The sequence below is a fragment of the Falco punctatus genome (assembly GCF_963210335.1).
Source record: "Falco punctatus genome assembly, chromosome: 1".
Taxonomy (NCBI): domain Eukaryota; kingdom Metazoa; phylum Chordata; class Aves; order Falconiformes; family Falconidae; genus Falco; species Falco punctatus.
Window position 1 is genome coordinate 108,151,009 of NC_137580.1, and position 21,013 is coordinate 108,172,021.

At 40.4% G+C, this 21,013-nt stretch overlaps 1 protein-coding gene across 1 annotated transcript in view; it reads left to right on the forward strand.

Annotated features, from left to right (window-relative positions):
- Positions 1-21,013, forward strand: part of EFCAB5 (EF-hand calcium binding domain 5) — a 36,768-nt gene that overhangs the window by 7,587 nt on the left and 8,168 nt on the right. Inside the window, exons 3-13 of the mRNA XM_080382553.1 lie at positions 302-458; positions 1,152-1,215; positions 3,013-3,083; positions 6,692-6,847; positions 11,617-11,716; positions 12,436-13,323; positions 14,483-14,551; positions 14,681-14,773; positions 15,220-15,434; positions 16,678-16,834; positions 20,140-20,429. Coding sequence (XP_080238679.1) covers positions 302-458; positions 1,152-1,215; positions 3,013-3,083; positions 6,692-6,847; positions 11,617-11,716; positions 12,436-13,323; positions 14,483-14,551; positions 14,681-14,773; positions 15,220-15,434; positions 16,678-16,834; positions 20,140-20,429 — 2,260 coding nt within the window. The remainder of the gene's footprint in view (positions 1-301; positions 459-1,151; positions 1,216-3,012; positions 3,084-6,691; positions 6,848-11,616; positions 11,717-12,435; positions 13,324-14,482; positions 14,552-14,680; positions 14,774-15,219; positions 15,435-16,677; positions 16,835-20,139; positions 20,430-21,013) is intronic.

The window sequence follows — 21,013 nt, forward strand, 5'->3', positions numbered from 1 at the left end:
TCTTCAGATTCATAGTTACACTAGATTTCAGGAGATGGTACATGTCAGAATATCAATACTCTCATCTCCTTGGAGCTGCCCTCTGAAGACACATATTATTAACATCTAGTCCAATAGTCACACTAGTAATTCTGTGCCTCAAACACCAAGTGTTTCTTTGGAAAAAAATCTGCTTGTACTAGAAGAACAGGAATTTCAGCAAGAAGTTACTTACTTCCCTTTTGTTCTTCAGGCTAGGCTTAATCTATCTTAAATATGTTTATGCTGCTGTCTTTCTAAACCATATTCCTATGTCATATAGGCTGGCCAGGATGAAGGCTGAGGCAAAGAGCAAACGTCACAACAGGGAGCAGGTGGACAATATGAAGTCTCAGGTGAAAGAGTTGAGAAAGGAGGCACTGGCAAATCAGTTCAAACAGTGGACAGTGGATGTCAATGGCAGAATACCGGCTGCACTGGTAACTAGGAAAGATCCTTGTTAACACACTGCTATGATTGTTACAGACAGGAGGAAAAGGAAGACTGTGATTGTGCCATGTAGTCTGGGGTGGCAGCATGGAGCACAAGGATTGGTGGTGGCTCTGACATCCCTTAGGGTCAGGGTGCAGGTCATTGCCTACCACTTGTCACCAAGCCCTAATTCCCCACAAGCACATGGAAGGATTGCAATGCACTTCCCACAGAGGTCCTGGGAAGCTAAATGCCCCGTAAGGTACTCAAACACTCCTGAGGTTGTGGATGCATATACCTCATCGCTAGATGTCCTTCTCTGCAGCTGGTTATCCCACAGAATCCCCTTAAAAAGGTCCAGGGCAGCCACTCTTGCTCTCCTGTGGTCTCCATTAAATCGTCTTTCTACCCCTGTGACTCATATGAAATGATACTGCAGCTCATAAATGATGAGATTTGCAGCAATTTTAATATATCTTTTGGTACAAACATCTTTCTTACAAGTCACACAACTCCCTTAGAGAATTGTCCTGTGGTTACACACAGCACAACGTATACAAGGTCAACATTTAACAAGGCCACCTATGTGTGGTAGGAAGCATGGCTGGCCCATACAACTGATTATTCCGTATGATTTATTTTAGTAATTGCCTACTGTTGTCTGCGTGAAGCAGGCCTTTGACTATTACCTTGATTTGTAGGTTCAGAGTGCCCTGAGGTCTTTTCTGGATGTCATTGCTTCTGCTCCCACAGATGAGAGAAAAGGTAAGTTTTCAACGTGCCTCCTTTCATTTTATTTCTGTGACCTAAATTCTGATGCAAACTGTGAGCAAACAGCAGACAGATTTGATAATAGAAAAAGAATATCTAAGGGTAATTACACCAGCTAAGGGATGAACCACAAATCTTCAGGCAGATTGGGAAGAGGCTGAACTACCACGTAGTTCATTAATATGAACTTGAAAAGCATAGAAAGAAGTTTAAAAAATCTTTCAGAGAGATAGAAAGATCAGAGGCAGGCCTTTTCCACTTACATCCTTCATTAGCCAGATATTACCATGTGCTTATCCCTATTTTAAGAATCACTGTAACAACCTCCTCCTTCACCTGCCCTATCAGACAGTGTTTGTCTCATGGGAGTTCTTGGAAATCCCACACAGAGCTTGGCATACTGGGAGGTATGGAGGAAAGGTAGGATCAACAAAGTTAAATTCTGAGTGTTGTTGTCTTTTATGGTTTCAGGGGAAATGCTGAAGCTTGCCTAATGCTCTGTTAAATAGCCCATCTTGTTTAGCCATTCCCTTCACCAGTCCCAGGCATACTAGTGACACACAGCACAAGGGCCTCTGTACTAGGGTGCTTGCCACAGAAAGATTTCCATAATTCCTGTCCACTTTATATAGCTTACACTTGACCTCCCCAAATAATGATAATTGGATAGAGCCAGTAACATTGAAATGGCACCATACAGCCTGCTGCCATCCCTTTACATTGAGAGCCTGTAATGATCATCAATAATAACAAATCTACCCTTGCTGGAAGATGGAATGATAAGCAGGGAACTCCAGAGTGCATTTCTGCTTGCTGCTGGATTCACCTCTGTCTAGAGCTTGCCCTTGCTCAGCCCTTTCTGTATTACAGAATTGTTCCTCTGAGTAATCATCCTATGTTGGCAGTACGTTGGGGGACTGCCAAACACAGCCCTTGTGCTCCTGTGGTGGTTCTCATGGGTGAACAGATACTAGGACAGGAGACTGAGAAGGAAGTTTCTGTCCAGATGCTTGCTCTCCAGATGCTGGAGGTGCTTTATGTCATATTTCACTAATAGTGTGGCTCCATTTCTTTATTTAATTTAATAGCATCCAATATACATTAACAGAACATCAAATTTGTTTTATAGATTAATAAAGATAATATACAGTTTAGGAATGTCTTAACCAACAAGTGATAAATGCATTCTGTGGTGAATTTTCTCATTACTCCTGATATATTGTAGAAGAAAGAACAGAAGAATAATCCCAACAGAAATAGCATGTCTGTGCTCATTCAGAAATCTATGTAGACATTTGACATATCTTCTCAGTTCCATTACAGCAGCCCAGAAGATAGTTTTGAATATCATCATCAGTAAAAATATTCCCACAGAGCTTCTTGGGAAAATTACTATGATTTGCGGATTCCAGTATTGCAAACCAAGATCCATGTTCACAGAATTTAAAGGCAGTTTTATCTCTTCGTTAAATCAAAAAACATTTATTCCCTCACCTAGTTAGCTATAAGTACTGTTAAAATCATTGCAGTTTGCCACCAACCTATGTCAAGAATAAATGACCATACAGTTCTGAATAAGTAAGTGCAGATTCTCAGCAGGAGAAATATGTAAGAGTCAGATTTAAGTAGCCTCTATATGGTCAGACGCTTCAGCTACTGTGTAGGATAACCTCAAATAAATGTAATGCAACATGAGAAGAAAGTGAATGTAACATGAGTGTGCAACAAAATGTGTACAATATGCGAAACCACAACTGCTTTCTAAACCTATATCCCTTCATTTTTTAATAGCAATCTATAACAGGAAGCTGGAAATCTTAGACACATTGGAAAAAAAAGTAAACATAGACGAATTCACAGAGGTGAGAAATGCATTAAGAGCATCTGATTCAGAATATGATGTTTATCATAAAGTAGTAGCACTTCCCTGGGGACAGCTGAGTAAGTGAAGGGCTTCACTTTTCCAGCATCCCAGGTAACTGTATCAGGACATTTCATGTTCCATCTCTCTATTCATCCTCTGCTGTCACAACGTTTCCATTCTGGCCACCAAGAGACAAGTATTTTGCTTTATTTAGAACTGTAGCCTGTGCTGCTCTGAGAAGTTACTTTTGAAGCAGTGGGTTTTAGGACATCCCTCTCGGTCCCTTTCTACAATGCCAAAGCCCTGAATCAGTTGTGAATTTAGTTTTTGCCTTTACTGCTCAAGGGAGATTTGGTGTTGCAACATAACCAGTAGCTTGAGGTAATAAGTAATGTCCCCAAAGTACTGTTACTTCTGATTAGGTTCTATTAACCATAGGAAAGCCCAACAAGTGATGAACTGGGATGAGAAGCTCTACCATTTTTGCCCCGAACTATTGCTGGCCTGAACCATAACCAAACTGCAACAAGTGTCATAAATCTGCTTGAAGCATAACCAGGCTGAAAAATAGGCAGTTTTAAAATCAAAAGCTGTCATTGAGAAACATCAGAAGTGTGTTTTAACTCACCAACATCAATCAATGTACTTGGAAGTTTCACCCCATTATTCTACTCTTCATCAATTTGAAAACATCCAAATTGGTTCAAACTATATTTACTGAAAAACTTTGCAGGCCAAGACTTTGCCAGCCATTTCTACCTATGACGGAGCTAAATTTTATGGCTGGGTAGTTAAACCTGTGTAAAGGGGTGTTTAGAATAGAAATAATGCCAGACCCTCAACTGCAGCAGTGCTGGTGGGTACTGTTACAATAATTAAAAACAGAGTATAAAGCAGCTGTGCAGAGACTAATTTCAAGAAACCATGTGTGATTTTTGTGACTTCTTCACTCTCAAGAGCCTCACATGTTTGGCATTTTGCACAGAAATGCATTTTTATGATAACTTGTTGAAGGCTTTCTTAAGCATGAAATGAGGTATTTTTAAATTTAACCTCAGAATAACTGCATTTAATTAAGAAAACTATTGTGGCTAATGGGAGCCCAGAGAATTCCCTTTGTCACTGAAATGAAGCATCAGTCCATAACCCCTATGGTATATGTACAAGCACTGAATGAATTCATGCTCCATTAGCATTAGAAAAATGTTTCAAAATATATTTTGTATACTCTTTATTTTAACTCAGTTAAAGAGATGACAACAGAGATGAGAAGTGCAAAAGACATGGACTGTCAAGCTCTCTGATTTACCAACCAGTACAATGTTGTTCTTAGAATATATTCTCTGATGCTTTTTCCAGTTGGGTTTTAACTGAATCAAATGATGAGGCTTTCATCATTTCCCTTGGGAACTGCTCCATAATCACAGGCCTTGCTCTCAGGACAGGGCTGCTGCTAATCCTCAGCTACAATTTACCTTTGTTCATCAGTTTGCATCATCCACCAAAACCAGAAAGAGAGATGATCTTTCTCCACACTGGTCTAGGCCCTTTCACATGTGGAAAGCATTGATTTTTAATGGACCTTAAAATTAAATGGTGCTTTCCCTCCCCTTCCCTGAATTCAGTGCAGCTTTGGGTTACTTAAAGGCTGTTAGAAACTCAGTAGAGAGACCTCACACGTTGTTGTTGGGGTTTGGGGGGGTTTTTTTGGACATGCAAAACAGTGGCTGTTGTATTTTTGCATCCTTCGTGACAAGCTCGTGGGGTCTTTTATATTAAAAGCATTTAAATCCCAGACACCAGTCCTTAATAAATTATTTCACAGGCTTTGTACTCTTAACATGCAGAGCCCCCAGCAGTCTGACAAAGCTATTGACACCAAGAGAAATACATTGCCTTTGCAGGGTCAGAATCAGGCTTTAAAGGTGAGATTATTTTTCATGATTACATGTTTTTTCTGCTTACTACATTTTTGTTGAGACCAGTAGAAACAAAAAGCAAAGATCCATTGTTATTGATGGTAGCGTGTTCACAAACTACAGTGAGGTCTCACACTGGATAGCAAGAAGGAGGTGTGCCAGCTTTCTTCTGATGGGTGTCAAAATCTCTTGGTTAATAATAAATAAATGTATGCTTCTTATGTGTACAGTACTTCACACAGTAGAGTGCTTTACACACATCAGCTAAGAAAAGCTAAGACTACGATCGTTTCTCCTGCCCACACAGCTGAACATACGCTTCTAAAAAATGTTCTGTGAAGCTGTTAGACAGCAGTATTAATACACAAGCCTTTGGGTGCGTCATCAAGATGACACTCAAAATAACAAGCTGCTTGTTCAACCTGCCCCCTCCCAACTGCTGTCATTGTTAAGGTTCATCTGTCACAGGGCTCCAGGTTGTAATAGCTCTGAAAAGCTAGTAGATACACGTAGCCCCAGATCTGCCACCTTCTCTCCAATCCACCTACGTGCTCTCTTTTTATGCTGAAATGCAGAAAAACCACACATTGCGTTAGGAGTTCTTTGCCACCAGCCACCCCTCAGGCCATTGGGTGCTGCTTTTCTGCTCTTCCTCTCTTCTCCACTTGTCCCATATATTTGGAAATTATGCAACAGAGACATGAATAATAATAACATGCATTAATATTTCAGTTTGTTCATGCCTGTGCGGCATTTCAACAAGTCCAAGATATTCTAGCACTTCTGTCAGGTATCCATACTCTACAAATGGGATAATGGGAAACATTCAGTGTTTTGGAAATCCCTCCTTTTAACTGTATAGGCTCCCTGTTACTGTGGCTGGCTCCAGAAACCTGCTATAATAATTCAGCACAGGCTTTGGGATTGTGGTTTGTTCTGATGGCCATTATTATTTATGTCATGCACACCACATTTTTAGAACCATATTGCTTTTGCTCATAAAAACCACATGGCTATAAATCCAAAGTGTTAAAGTGTCTCTAAGGCTAGAACTTAAAATAAATTTCAAGTCAGTAGTATTCCCAGTTCAGAGGACTTAGGTGACAGCAGGCTCATTTTCAAAAGGTTCTTTCCTTTTTTTATTGTATCCAAACTGGTTCTCTAAACACTAAAATTGTGGGCAATGGTCATTTTGTGGCATGAAAGAGTTGAGTGACTGTCAGTTCTACAAGAACTAATGGCTCAAAATACCTCCTTGGGAGTAAAGTCAAGAATACTTGACTTTTTTTGCTACAGAATTAATTGCTACAGAAAACCATGGAGAACTTACATCCTCCCTGAGATAACCTAGCTTAAGAAATTACATTTCTTAGGAGGGATTCTGATACAGCATCTCTAAACCACCGAGCATAAGTGACTTCGAGGCCAGGAGAGGAACTGGTCGAGATGCATTTGTGCAGTGCCTAGTTCAGCAGTGTCCCAGGCTTGTTTGGAGAATGTTGCTGCTTCTGAAAGAAAGAACAAACTAGGCAGTGTAGCATCCGTGCACCAAGTCTGCATTATGTTAGCAGATCAAACTACAAAGTCCTATATATTTCATTGCATGCAGTAGATTTTTAGGAGTTCAAATAAAGGTGAAAATACTTGAAGAAAACTAACCATTTACACTGCTGCTTTCTCTCCATAGTATGTCCATTCCTACACTGAACATTTTTCAAATGACTTGTTCCAAGAAATCCTGAAGCATCTCTGCCAGTGTGCTGATGACTTCCAAGGAGCAATAAGACATGATATGTGGAGGCAAATGTTTGCTGATCTCTTCCTAGATTGTGATTATGGAAAGGTAGGCAAAGCAGCTCTCAATTTCAATATGGTGATGCTTCCAGATTGGTATTTCTCTGGGGCATCACTTTCTGTTTAGTCTTCATGACTCTAGATACTCTTTGTGCTTACTCAGTGTTATTTCAGAGGACAATAGCTGCTGCATTGTCTTCAAATTCATAGTTCTTAGACACAGAAATAGCCAATAGCCTATAAGCTGATGGCTAATTAGAAACCAAATGACCTAAGCTGATGACTTGGAGCTGAAGTTTGATGATCCTGGAGAAGAAACTAACCACAGTCTTTACTACTTACCTGTTCCCACAACACAGAATGTTTGGGCACTAATTTGTCTATTCAGCCATATTTCAGCAAAGACAATCTGATATAGATTGACCTTAACAAATGTGCACGTTGCTGCAATAGTAACATATATTGCATTAATTATGTTGCATTAATTTATACCTCTTTAGGGCTTCTATCAATAAATCTCATAGTTAAAATTCAAAATGCAAAATAATCTATCTTTACAACCTCCCTGAGAAAAGTACTGTGAACTTCAACCACAGTTTATGGACAGGAAATTAAAATACAGTCAGTTACAGATCTGGAAATGGAACTCAAAAGCTATAATTTGGTTTTCAGCAGCTCTAAACTCTATCTATCAACCTCTGAATACACCTGAATCCCCATTTAAAAAAGAAGAAAAAAAAAAAAGCCAGACTTATTAGTAAACTAGAAAATAGTATGAGCTGAAGAATCAGTGGCATAAGCTATTGCTAAAAAACTGGGCTTTAATTCAAAAAGTATGGTATTTGTTTTCAGTAGGCTCAGTTAGTCAGTTGCTGGCTACTACACAGCAAATGGTTGCCATAATCTTACAGTTTTCTCCCCTATTTAAATTACATATTCCATCCAGCACTCCTCTAGTGATGTTTACAGCCTGCCTTCCCAGAATGAACCCATTGCTCCACAATGTCATGCTAATAATGTCATTACCTCTAAGAGAATGGAATTACAGAGCACGTTTCAACACCCATGGTGTGTTTTAGAGAATAGCAGGCACGCTGCTGTTTCAGGGGTGAGGAAAGAAATGTGTCTAGTTCTTAGCTAGAAGACATTTCATTTTCCTGTTCTCTGTCAAGAAGAGCTATGATGGATCCTCCTGGGTAGAATAATATATAAAGCCAACTGCTATCTTTGCCACACATTTTGAAAGGATCCCTTCTTTCCCTGTCATGTTTTGATGTGACTTTCTTCCTATTATTTCTGTGGCAGTAATCACCATCACCATGCTACTATTCCCAGTGGCATCTCAGAGGCAAAGAGCCAAAAATGCTAGCACAACATAACACGAGTGAGCAACTATCAGTACAGGCTCCATCGCTGCCCAGAAAAATATGATCAGAGCACAAACATGGTTGCTGTTTCTAGCCTCCTTGCTCTGCAAATTGAGCTCACTAAACTGTAGAGTGGACCATGCAGTTCTTTTAAACCTGACCTGGTTTCTTTTGTATCGCTCTAATAAGTCCTGCCGTTCTGTACCCACAGGGAAGAGAAAAGATGCAAACTAACACAAGGACTTCTACCACCTGAATGTGATCCATTACCTGCAGTACTCATTCTGCAAAGCACAGCAAAGCAGTTGTTTCAGTTCCTAATTTACATTTGTTTGGTAGCAGGCAGTTATTCCAGTCTGCATGGTGAGTGAGGCTGGCTGCCTCAGTGAGTTGCAATTAGGGCCAAGGAGCTGAGAAAGCAGTGTTTTAAATTACAGTCAAATTAGAAGGTACCCACATGATCATTATTATGATTTCAAATGCATGCATCCAGAAGGATGGCAGCTCAGCAAGAACAGTCTGGACTATACAGTGAAGCAGAAACTTTTCAAGACGAGACCAGAACACAATCATTATTCTAATGCCCAAAAAGGCAATAGCTCTGTGAATTTTAAGCTCATTGTCCCTCTGTGCTCATGTATATCAAGTACAGTTTCTTTTATACGTTATAACAGAATCTGTATTAATTTTCAGGGACATTTTAAGCCTGGGATCTTTAAATGTAACTGAATTCAGTCAGTGATTAGTTTTCAAACAAATGAAGTTTTTGAGACACTTCTGATTACCTTTCTCGCAGTACAGCAACAAGTCTGCTTTCTCATGGCCTTTTCTGAGTGTCTGTTCTTCCCATCTTGCTGGCTAACAAGCACATTGTGGTGTTCAAGATACACACACATCACATTTCCAGAAAAACAATCAAACGGTTAAACACTGACCTATCACTGATTAAATGGCAAGCCTGGTTTAGTCTGTGTTGCTAAAGGAATTAATTACTCACAGATCACAGCATATTTCTGAAAACAACTGGGAATCATCACCTGCCAATATCGAGGTGACAAGAAAATTAGGTCAACATGTTTCAACTCTCTAGCCACCAAAGCTGGCACTCGTTAAAAGTGGAGACAAGTTTTGGGTGGTTGGACAAACACAGATGGTCTGCTGTTATTTATAGTGGGTGCTGTACCTGTCCTGCCAACAAGACTGAAGGGCTGATGGGCAGGAATCTTTCAGCAGCCTGCTCAGCCACACATGAGGTACAAACAAACATGATCTTTCCTAGTAGATAGCACAGCTAGGGATAGGGCCTTGCAAATGTTTTTCCTGTTGTAATGCTCCTCTCTTCTACAGACAGCTTTACTGTGATGTGTTCCTCCCAAGGTAAGTAAGTTGTAAGGAAAAGTGGCCTGGAATAACAGGGACCTCTGGGAGAATGGCAAATCTGTATAAATTGCAAATGTTAAAACAAAGTGGAAAATATCCCCCTAATTCATATTCAGTAATTTCTGAAAAGGAATTTACTATTTTTAATGATATATAGCAATAAAAAATTTAATCTAAATTAAAAAAAAACTCTTCTAGAATCTAAATTATCTAAATCCTCCAAGTATATTATTTTAACATGACAAAAAAGTATCTGAATCCCAAACTAGCATTTCTATTTTTTCAGTAATAATTAATTATTTTTTAAATAATACTTCATTCATTCATTTACCTTTCTAATAAAACAAAGTTTTGGATTAGTGCTACCAACTTAAAGGAAACCAGCAGATGACTGTGACAAGTAACAGCTGAGGAAATGTAAAGGGAAAATTAAGTGTGTGTAATGGAAACACTGAATGGAGAATCCAAACACTCCATAGTGATCTGGTAACATCTTCAAAAACATGTTCTCTGTATATCTACTAAATAGATGCAGCACTCATTCTGACATAACTCAACTGAAAAACAAACAACATAAAGAAATGTTTATATGGGAATGTGCCAGATATTTGTATATTAATGTCAAGAAGATGAAGATACCGGGAATCAGGGCCTACATCATATAAGTTTAGGAACAGAATTATGTGATGACATGTGTTCCAAACCTCACAGGTGGCTGAAATTCAACTGTAATTTCCAGTATTTTTTTTTACCAGCAGGAATTAAGTTACCAGAGTCTGAAACACTAAACTGGACTGGACAGCCACTTACATTTCAGTTCTCTAATCCTTTCCTCAGAATTTGCAAAAAGGTTTCAATTCCCTGTAGAGGAAAGGTGTTGCAGTAACACAAAATGTGATGTATTCATTAGTTTTCAGTATTAGCCTCCTTGGGAGGCCCTTCACCAGTTCTTGATGCATGTATCTCTGTTGCTTCCAAATCTTCTGTTCCTAAACATTGATGCCATTAATTATGGTTTTAGATTATAAACAACATGGTCATCTTGAGCTCATTTCCAGCAAAGAGCAGCAAACTTCTTCCTTTATTTCTTCAGCCTAAGGGCAGGAGAAGTTCACGAGGAATTAAAAGCTTGGTGAATTTTACATTTTGCAGTTTTTAATCTAAGAACAAAATGTGGAAAGGAAGTCAGTAGTTCAGATGGAAAGCTACTTGCTACAAATAATGAACTGAAGTAAATCTGTTCTCTGATTAACTACCATATTTCATTAATGGAAGGGAGATTATGAAAGTGGCAGGACAAATAATGACAACAGGAATTCGTCATAAAATGGAAAACTTGTGATCGTTTAGATTTGCTTTACTTTTTAAACTCACAATTTCCTGATTGGAAATGACCCACTTAATTGTCTTTTCCTGGTTTTATTGTCTTTATACACTCACCCTGAGCACCAAGGACTTAATAAACTCTGTGTGCTTTTCTGCATTGGAACTACTGATACCTCTCTCACCTCTGTGGTCAAATGTGTTATGAATTTTTAAAGGAAATTAGGGAGGTTGTCATAATAGCACAGATTTTCAGGCTAATTATTTTCCAGGCAGTTGCCAATACCTAACACTTCAAAGGAAATGATGGGGCATAAACCCAAACTACAGTGTGCAGTCACTAACATAATACAGCACACCCATAATATGTGAAAATTCTTCCACAGTATTGTCAGGCAATCAATACTTGTCCTGAAAGTATGAAATGTTGAAGCTTTGATCTTTACATGAAGAACTCCTTTGGCAGAAGTGGCTACAGTCACCTAACTGCAATTTGTCAAGAATATCCAACATACATAATGTACCTGCCAAGTGATACGTATGGGGAGTTCCAGCTAAGCCCAGATAATATTTTTTTGCCTTTATGAAATAAATTCACTTCTCTGAGATTTGTACTGATGTTCTGGTAATGGCTCAATTTCAGGCACAGGTAGTTCTTAGCTAACGGTGCCTTTGTAGTGCTGCAAATGTTGATGTTAAGTCCCAAGAACCACAGGAAAAAAACAATAATGATGATCTTCTTGTCTAGGTTGGTCTCTTAGATAGACAAAAAATACTTGCCCTGCTGACAGACTTCTATGACAGAAGCCCGGTGATTGCTAGGAGGGGATTTTGTAACCCAAGACAGTGTAAGTATGTGGGATGTTTTGATTGTGGTTAAAACATTAGAAAGCCACATGAGCTTGTATAGTTAATACATGTCTTACAAGTGTTACCAGAAGCGAAAAGAGCCTAAAAAAGAACCCAAACGATTAATGTGACCTATACGCCATCATTTGCAAACATGTTTTGCAAACTGTGACGCAATGTTTAGAAATACTTCAGAATCCAAAACTTTTCCTTCCTACAAAATTGTGAAGTACTTTTTGGAAGTAGAATTAAGGAAAAACTACTTTTCCTGAAACAATTGTTCTTTCTTACTGGGCAATATTATAAGTTAATTTTGTGTTTACACTAAAATTTCTCCAGGAACATGGAAAGATAAAGAAAAAACACAGAGAACTATCTACATGAAAGTAATAATTTTTTATATTGGACATTAATTAATTGCTAAGATCAAATGCAAGACAAATTACAGCTTTCCTTCTTAGTATGGAGAATTATGAAACCAATAATTATTTCAAAAGAAATATGGTGTAATACACAACAACAAGTGCAGTTCTCTGCAGGCAAAGACATTATTCTGAAGTTTTGTGTTTCTGAGATGCATGTTTGCAGAAGGTACTTTCTGATAGTCTGTATTTGCTTGGAATACCTTTTTTCTTTTTCTTTAAGTTTTCTTATGCAATGCTAAAGAACATAAAACCCATGCAAACTATCAACTTATTGACAATTTTTTCTATTTTAGGGCCAATAATTGAACTGCAAGAGATTGAGCCTGCAGATTTATGGGGAGGCCTTGATGACCCGGAAGTTTGTGAGGAACTCAGTGTAAAGTTAGTCTTGTCTCAAACAGGAATTTCTGGGGGAGAGATTTTGGCATATGAACCTGTAGGTGATAATAGACAAGGCACAAATAGAATAAGAACTAGTAGCAGAGAAGATCTTTTTGAACAAATGGGCATGACTGAAGCTGAGACTGGAGGAATTTCTAAGGAAGAAAACCAAGCACCAGAATCAAGTGATGCTGAAGTGAGAAAGGAATGTGAGGATGCTGTGTCAGCAGTGAAAAGTACTGATTTTGAAGCTAGTGATTTGGATGGAGATACCGTACATAGTGAGAAATCCAGTTTCCGTGAAGACACCAAACCTGAGAGGGAAACTGAGTCTGCAAGTGCAGACAGGCAGAAGGAAGCTTTGCCAGGATCAGCCTCTACTGGGTACAGTCTCAGTAGAGATGGAGAACCTGGATCTGAAAAACAGGTGGAAGAAGAGGAATTTAGCTTGTGTAGAAAGCCTGATACAGAAACAAATAGGGAAGAAGATTCTCATATCTCAGACAGAGAACCTGGCTCAGAAGGGCAAGTTAGTCAGGTGGAGGACAAGCTGATTACAGAAACAACCAACACAATTTCAGGACCAACACCTGAAGCTACATCCATGACCTCAGCAGACAGAGCTGTGGCAGACATGGATGTCATTGATTCAAAACAGGATGCTCCACTTGCAGAGGTTGTAAAAGAAACTCCTGCAGGAGAAGAGAGTTTTTCTAGGCAGCGTGGCAGCCAGTTTGGCCAACAGACAAGCTCGGAGATGAGACTGCAGGATGAGGACCTTCTGCCAGACCAGGGCAAAGGTAAAGCATTCCCCTTTATTCTGGCAGACCTGAATCTTTTGCAATGTATAAATTTGGACTGGTTTAACTATAGGTGTGGTTTTAATCCATTCCAAAATTACTGAAAGCATGTGGGTGATTTCTGAATACACAAGACCATAAGCTTTGATATCTTCTTAGCATGGTGTCTTCTGCCAAGTTTTCAGTGTGCTCCTCTCACAGGACAGCAGGTGAGTCACTTTGCTGGTGATCTGTATTCAAAGCACTGAGCAGGCACTTTAATTCAAGCAGGCACTTTCTGAAGCAGCAACATTTTTATAATAAGGAGAAACTTTTATGTTCTGTTTCACTCTGTAATATTAGTATATAAGACAGGAGCCTGAGCACGTTAAATCTAAAAATTACTTTTAATCATTTTTAGACTGTGATTGCCTATAGGGAGACACAGTATGAGATCAAATAGCAGGAACCTTTTATTTTAATCTCCTACTGTGATTCAAAAGGACTATCATACGTTTTAATTGTGTACAAAGGCCCTTGTTCTAGGAAGGCTGTGGTCAGGCAACTGTGTGCTTTGCAAGAGGTACTTGCTTAATCATACCAGAAGGACCAACTTCCTTTCTAGTGCTCTGTGAATACACTCTTCTCACAGTAAGAACTGGTTCAGAGCGGTCTAGTGACAGACTTATTACATAAAGGGCTGTAAAACTGATGGTACAGCCCACTGGTACCTACAGCTTTCTGTGGTTAACTCCCAGTACACAGCACTAACCTGTCATTCAGCCAGGCCCTGGGTGTGCATCCTGCATTGTTTGGGGCATGTACTACTTCACTCCTCAGAGCAGATTCTCACCCTGTTCTCCCAGAAACAATGGTGTGGTGGTACGATACTCTTTGAGAGAAAGGTGAATGGAAGCAAGAAGTCTGAATATAATTTTGAACCGATCTTGGAAAAGATTTATCTTATTACTCTTGCTAAATGGATGTTTGTAGCTATGCTTAAGAAATGGAACATTCATCAGGTGAATTGCAGGAAGCAGTATTTCCAGACAGTAAAAATAAATAGCTACTGATAACAAGGATAACTCCAGAGACACAGAGGTAGATTTTACATATTAATCAGCAGGGTGCTTAGACTAGTAAGCTCTCATTTACAGAAGATTTCTTTTTAAAATTGCAGGTCCAGGACGCTCAGACAGACAGGATTCTCCAGCTGAAGCTAGCCAGGAATTTGAAGTGCCATGGCCAAGTGATGGCTCTTTTCATCTGCTTCAGAAACTATTGCTTGGATATATGTTTATAAAAGCTTTTAGAAAAGCTATCTTGTGTCTTTTTTAAAAGCTTACATGATTACAAGATATATTTTATCTCTCATCAGGTGACCTTCTGACTGGTGACCTAAGTTGCAGTTATAGCAGCTATGCAGAGAGAATTCCAGAGGACTGGAAGTGTGAGAATACTAGATTTCCAGGTAGTTGGTCATAAAGCTGTGTGTTCACTTGGGCACATAGTGGCTGGTGGTGTCTGCAGACGTGCCAGTACTGCTGAGAGCTGAACATTTTGGCAAGAATACAAACGCTACCTCCCCAAGCTGACTTCGATAAGAGCAATGTAGTCTTTGTCTCAGAAGGCCACTTGCTGTGTAACAGTAATTTCAGCTCACCTGTGAGCTGATTCAGTGATTTGACCTGGTTGTATGATAGCATCCATGCTACACTGGAGCATAAATCTGAAGAGATACTATTAGAAAAGTATAAACAGATTAAGGCCTTTAGTCAGCATGGAGTCAGTCCATATTCAGCCATAATTTCATTGGATAGGAAGTGCAGAATTCAGGACTGTGTTGATACCTGCCACGTGGCTGGCTTTAGGGTAGCTTTTGGCTTCCTGTGACGCACTGTGCTTTCTGCCTTTCAGACTTACATCCCATCATGGCAGAGATTCAGAACCGCTGGGCTTCTCATACTAGGAGTGCCTTTGATGAAAGCTGCCTCAACCTGCCACAGTTTGTACAGCTCATGGAAACATTTGTTGGTGAAGACATTTCTCTGCCTACTGTGAAGACGCTTATTGCATTTATCAAAGAAGAATACAAACAGACAGAAGAGGAAAAAATGGAACAACTAGAAAAAGTAAATATTGATAAGTTCTGCTGACACCGTGTCCAAACAAAAAACAATTAAATGCCTACAGACACTTACAAAGTCAACTTGTAATCTCATGCTGGCAGAGATATTCACTCACAGCCTTGCATTCTCTATTTCTTCAAGAGACCTTTTGCCCCTTTGTTTTCATACGGATCCTCCCTCCCTAGCCCTTAGCTCTAGAGGTGATGACAGACTCATCCTGTAAGAGGTTGTCTGTTCTAGAGTAGGACTTGGTGAGACAGCAGGTTGATAGTTAATTGTGAAAGAGCTCAAAACATTCCATTCTGCTTATTCACCTTTATAAAAGCCAAGAACCTGATCTCTGACCTACTGCACTGGCATGTACATATGAGGTTGTAGATGTTTTGGGGAGGATTTTATAACAAATATGTTTGGGTTTGCTATGTGCATGGCTGTATGTGAATGTGGACATGCTTTTTTGTGTTTAAGTTACAAAGTGCTCTTGCCATGCATTGAAAAAATATATTCCCCTTCAGCAATACCATCATGCACAGCATAAGGGTGCCCCATACCACTTCAGAGTACAGATGTATTTTGTGGTGGGTCTGTCCACAGTAGCCACTCTAGCTGTGTTTTCCTCAGAGCTCTTTCTAGTTTCCCTCTGTGCCGCTGACCTAATTTGGGTGAGATATTGGATCTGACGGCTCTACTGTCCTCACACTGAACACAACACACACACTGGCAGTATTTTGGCCTTGGAGAGAATTCCACTCCAGCCATTTATCACTGTATGCTGTGCAAAGACTGGGTTTAAAGGACAAATTCTATATGCATTTGCTTGGAGCCCACACTCTTCAGGGCAGCACCAGCAAAGTCACAATATATGGAAATGCAAACTGTCACATCTTTGGGTGTTACTAACAAGGCTGTGATTAGTTCTTGCTAGGAAGACATTTGTACTCTGGGAAACTTGCACTTACCTGAATTGATCTCACCTTAGATCCAAGCTTCATTGTTCACAGTGAAATAACACTGCAGTGCTGATTCTTCCTGGTAAAACTGAACTGTTGGCTGTGTTTAGTGTTTCCAGTTATCTGTCTCCCAGGTTTAATGATTCCTCTCCAGGTCCGAGCTGTGTATGTTTGTATTTGGCCTGGCCTATAGGAATTACATGACTGGCATGCCACTGTAGTTTCCATACTTTACGTGTAGACACTGAGCATTAACGTCCAGGAGTTAACAAAGACTGGCTGTTCCTCTGTTGTAGGTTCACCACATTTCTCACATGGCCCAACGGAAGTTGCTTTTGGAGGCACTTTTTGAAAAGTGGGACAACAATGCATCTGGGTTTCTGGACCTGGAGGAGGTGGATGCTGTTCTAAGCACATTCAAGGAAGGGATGGAAAAAGAGGCCTTGAGGAAGGGTAAGGAGACAGCTCTGCTCTGAGACAACACAGTAGGCCTTGAACCATCCAACAGCAGTGCTGATGAAGTTGTTGGCAAGCACCAGTCTCTTTTGTTTTTGTGAGCAGTTGTAAGCATACATGGTATGATGTATAAAATGAACAGTTATCCAGACCTACTTGTTAATGCATAGCTCCATCCCCTCCTCCTGTGCAAGACTCCTCTGTGACAGAAGCCCAGTCAGAGATATGGCCCAATGCTTTCATGATACTGTGATGTGCTGAAAAATCATTTCAGCTGTAACATGCAATGTATACTTGTGATATGGCAGTGAAAAACTTGCATAAAGCCTGAGGACATGGTTAACCTGAGGACATTGTTGCCCTTTTAGTCTAGCCCATCTGTGTTATCCAGCTATTTTTAATAGATCCATTTTACTGTGCTATCTGCAGGAACGTATCTCATAGGAGAGAACAACAGCTTTCCTTATGGGTCTCAAATAGCCTTCAGTAATCCACACTGTTTTGCAGTTCTCATGAATTAGATAGAAACTTTGAGTCTCACTTCTCTGTTGGTTCCTTTCTATGAACAAACTTAGCAAATTTGGTCACTGACAGAATAGACTTGGGTTAGACAGAAGTGCTGCAGGTTCACCTGGACCTGTCTGGCAGCCTTATGCATATGAACATGTGGGCCTTAGGTGGTCTGAAATACTCCATTAGCAATTAAGAACATGTCTACATATGTGCTTGAGTGGAGAGGTTTATTCATCTCTATGTTCATCTTACTGTTGCTTGTTCTGCCCCACATTACTAAAAATGGCTCATTTTGGCAACCACCAAAATCTCTTTATCCTTTAGCTCGCTTGAGGCAGCTGGTAGGGTGGGGAGAGCACCAGCATGCTACTGTTAATAGTCTCCAGGCTGTACAGCCACAGAAGAAACTGGCAGTTAACAGCTCTCTTGTATTCAAGGCATGCCAGAACACACTACAGAAATATGGAAGGACATAGTCCCTTCCGTGAAGAGCTCATAAACTAAAGGACAAATAAATAGAAAGAGAGCATAGCAAAATCTATACCACCTACAAGCGACATAAAACTATTTCTAGTAGCTCCAACCTAATCTCTCAAAGACATTATGGAACAAACAGGTTTGGAGGAAGAGTTCACAGACATTGCACTGCTCCTGGATGAAAACACAGGGTGAAAAGTGGGTAGAATTATTTGATTTTCATTGTAAGGGAAAAGTGTAACATTAATGATATAATGGGGAAAACTAATTCATTATGCTGTGGCTCAGTAATGAAGGAACTGATCATGACCTTTTCAACTTCATGTGTATTTCTTTCTTCATCTCTTTCTTCAAAGAGAGGAGAAAGTGGAAGTGAAGATCCAAACTTTTATACCATCAAAAAGTTCTCCATTCTAGTTCTGTCAGGAAGTCAGAAATGAAATTAAAAACCACTGAACATTGGTTAGATGATGGGCAGGGTAAGACAGCATTAACGGTCAGCTCCACCATGGTCAGGGCCAGTTAGTATTGCTACTTCTACAGCTAAAACTTGTGGTAAAAGGCCCCCTGACTTCCATGGGGGAAGGAGGAGGCTCTCAGCTCCCATAAACATCCCTATCTTGGATGCCCTGGGAGGCAATTGAGGCAGCTCCCTGCCTGTTCCTCTGCATCATTAATCAAAGCATTTTCTATTACACTGTTCCATATAGCCCACTGTATGTATTGATCACAAAATACTCTCGGTTTAACAGTAAAGTCGCACTTCTACCTATATATCTTTGCTTGCTTAGTTTGCTCCTCAGAAGTGGCTTGATGAATCGCACTCTTTCCTTCTTCGGGCCCAACAGGATTTGAAATCAGGATGCAGAAAAAAATGAAAGTGTTAGTCGTTGCAGTGCTCAGGGGAGGCACTGCCAGGAGCGAGAGCAGGCAAGCACAGCTTGGGCAGAGCACCCGATGAATCCCGGGTTTCCAAAGCCGGGAAGCTGCCTGCAACTTCCAAAGGCTGTGCAAGAGCACCCCCGTGAGCCCAGCGCTCTGGTGGGGGGCTTGGAAGAACTGGCACAGGGGTTAAACAGCTCTGTTAGGCTGGCTCCTGGTTTAAGTAACATCTGAATAGAAAGCGGTGGGGAAAATCTATGTTTTCATTGAATTACAAGTCTGAAACGAGTCCCATTTTTCTTCAGGACCTCTGGGCAAACTGGAAGTTTGTGAACTAGGGTGAGTCGGCACAGGAAAGCAATTCTTAAGAATCATTTGACCCTTGTGGCATTCCTCTTTCCCCCTTACTCCAAGCAACAGGAAACTGTGCCAGTCCTTTCTACTTAATCTCATTTGGGCCGGCTCAGCTGCAATCCCTGGGACGTGAAAAAGGGGATGGAGGCATGGCTCCGCTCCCTGGCCTTGTGCAAGACGGGAAGGAGCAGCCTCTGTGCATTCATCTTTACTTCTTCACTCCCCTGGGAGCTAACAGGCAACACTTCACTGTTTTAGGTGTTTCTCATATTAATTTATTCTTCTAAACAATGTATTTCTTATAAAAACTCCCTTGCTCCTTTTGCTCCCCATCTATATCTCTTGGTGCAGTACAGGTGATGCCAGAGCACCGTTGTCCTGTCCTCTCTGTGACTTCAACAGAGCTTTCATTTTCTTTGCTCTCTGTCTATAAGATTTAGCACAATACAGATGTTATTTCAGTAATTCATCAAAGGCACTTAAAGAAGGATAATTAAGAATGATAGTAACTTTGGAGGGCCTCAAAAGAAAAAAATAATGTCTGCAAGTATGGTATATATAATGGAAAATCAAAGAATATAAGTGATCTCTGAAATCATCTGTAGACCCTGGCCTTCACATTTTTAATGGGAGTGATGAGTAGTTTATCTGTAAGGTCTCAGCTATATTACTGTACACAGGATGCCTACCTGGAGCCCAGTCCCACCAGCCCCTCAAGTATCCACAAAATTTCATTCTGATGTGGAAACACCTCTAATTTTTGATAACTCCAAGCAGCTTTCCTATTTTCCATTGATCTTTGTTGCAGAGGTACAAAAGGGCACAGGAGCAATGCTGGGCAGTTTTCTTTCTCAGGAGGTGAGAAAGCAGGAGGAAAAGGTACATCCAGTGTGGAAGCTGGAGATTACTTGTCATGATGACAACTTCCATTTAGGAGACAGCTGGAAGAAACCCAGAATGACAGACTGGAGCACTCCACCCAAAGTTTAGGGCTTGATTCATATTTTGCACAGGAAAAAGCAGAACTTATTATTCAAATAGACTGTCTCTGTCTTATTTTCTGTTTCTTCCACTAGCAAAGAAACACCTTTGCTCCCGTTACCCACAGCTCAGTAGAGTGGGGAAGCTATCCCCAAGGGCATTCCAGACTTTCCTTGAGTTAGTTGCTTCTGAGTTTACTGGCAATGAGGATGAAGCTATCGACAACTTGGTGGAATTTCTGACCACAAGCGTGGAGCGAAGTCGCATGGAGTACTTGCGGAGTTTAACCAGGAGGAAATGGCTGCACAATATCCAGCAAGCAGCTGAGACCAGCGGAGCGAGCATGGAACCCGTTTACAAAGCCGTGTTTAAGGCCCTCTCCCAGGTACGCATCCCAGGGAGCACGAGCGTCATTTGTGTTGGGATTGTGACACTGACTTCAGACTCTGGTGCGTGTGAGTGGAACTGACATGGGAGGCTGGTCTGAGGCTGGTTTCTTTGTGCACTTGGCTGATGTTCAGGAGAGCCCATGGTTGTGCACAGAAAGAGTCATAAGTCAGATCTGTGAGACAAGAATTCCTGTCCATGCTCTACCATTACAAAATGCAGGGATACTTATGTCTTACTTTTGAAAAAGCTGACTCGGATCGAGCCTGGAAATCCATAGTTATAGTTTTGGAGCTTCTGCAATGAAACACACCAGAGTCGGTTTGGAGATAGTTGCATTTTTAACTTGCAGCTGCAACTTTAGATGTTTGTCCTCACCATTAAAGCATTCCTCAAAGCCAAACTTCTCTGATGGTAGCTGAAGTGTTTTTACAATATTGTGTAGGTTTGTAAATGTAGCAGCTCTGGCACTTGTCTGATTTTTCCTAAGGAATCCCTCATTGGGGAAGAAATCCATAGGACTTTTGCTTAGGCGCAGATTATAATAAGGGATTATTTTTATATGAACTTCTCCCCATTAGC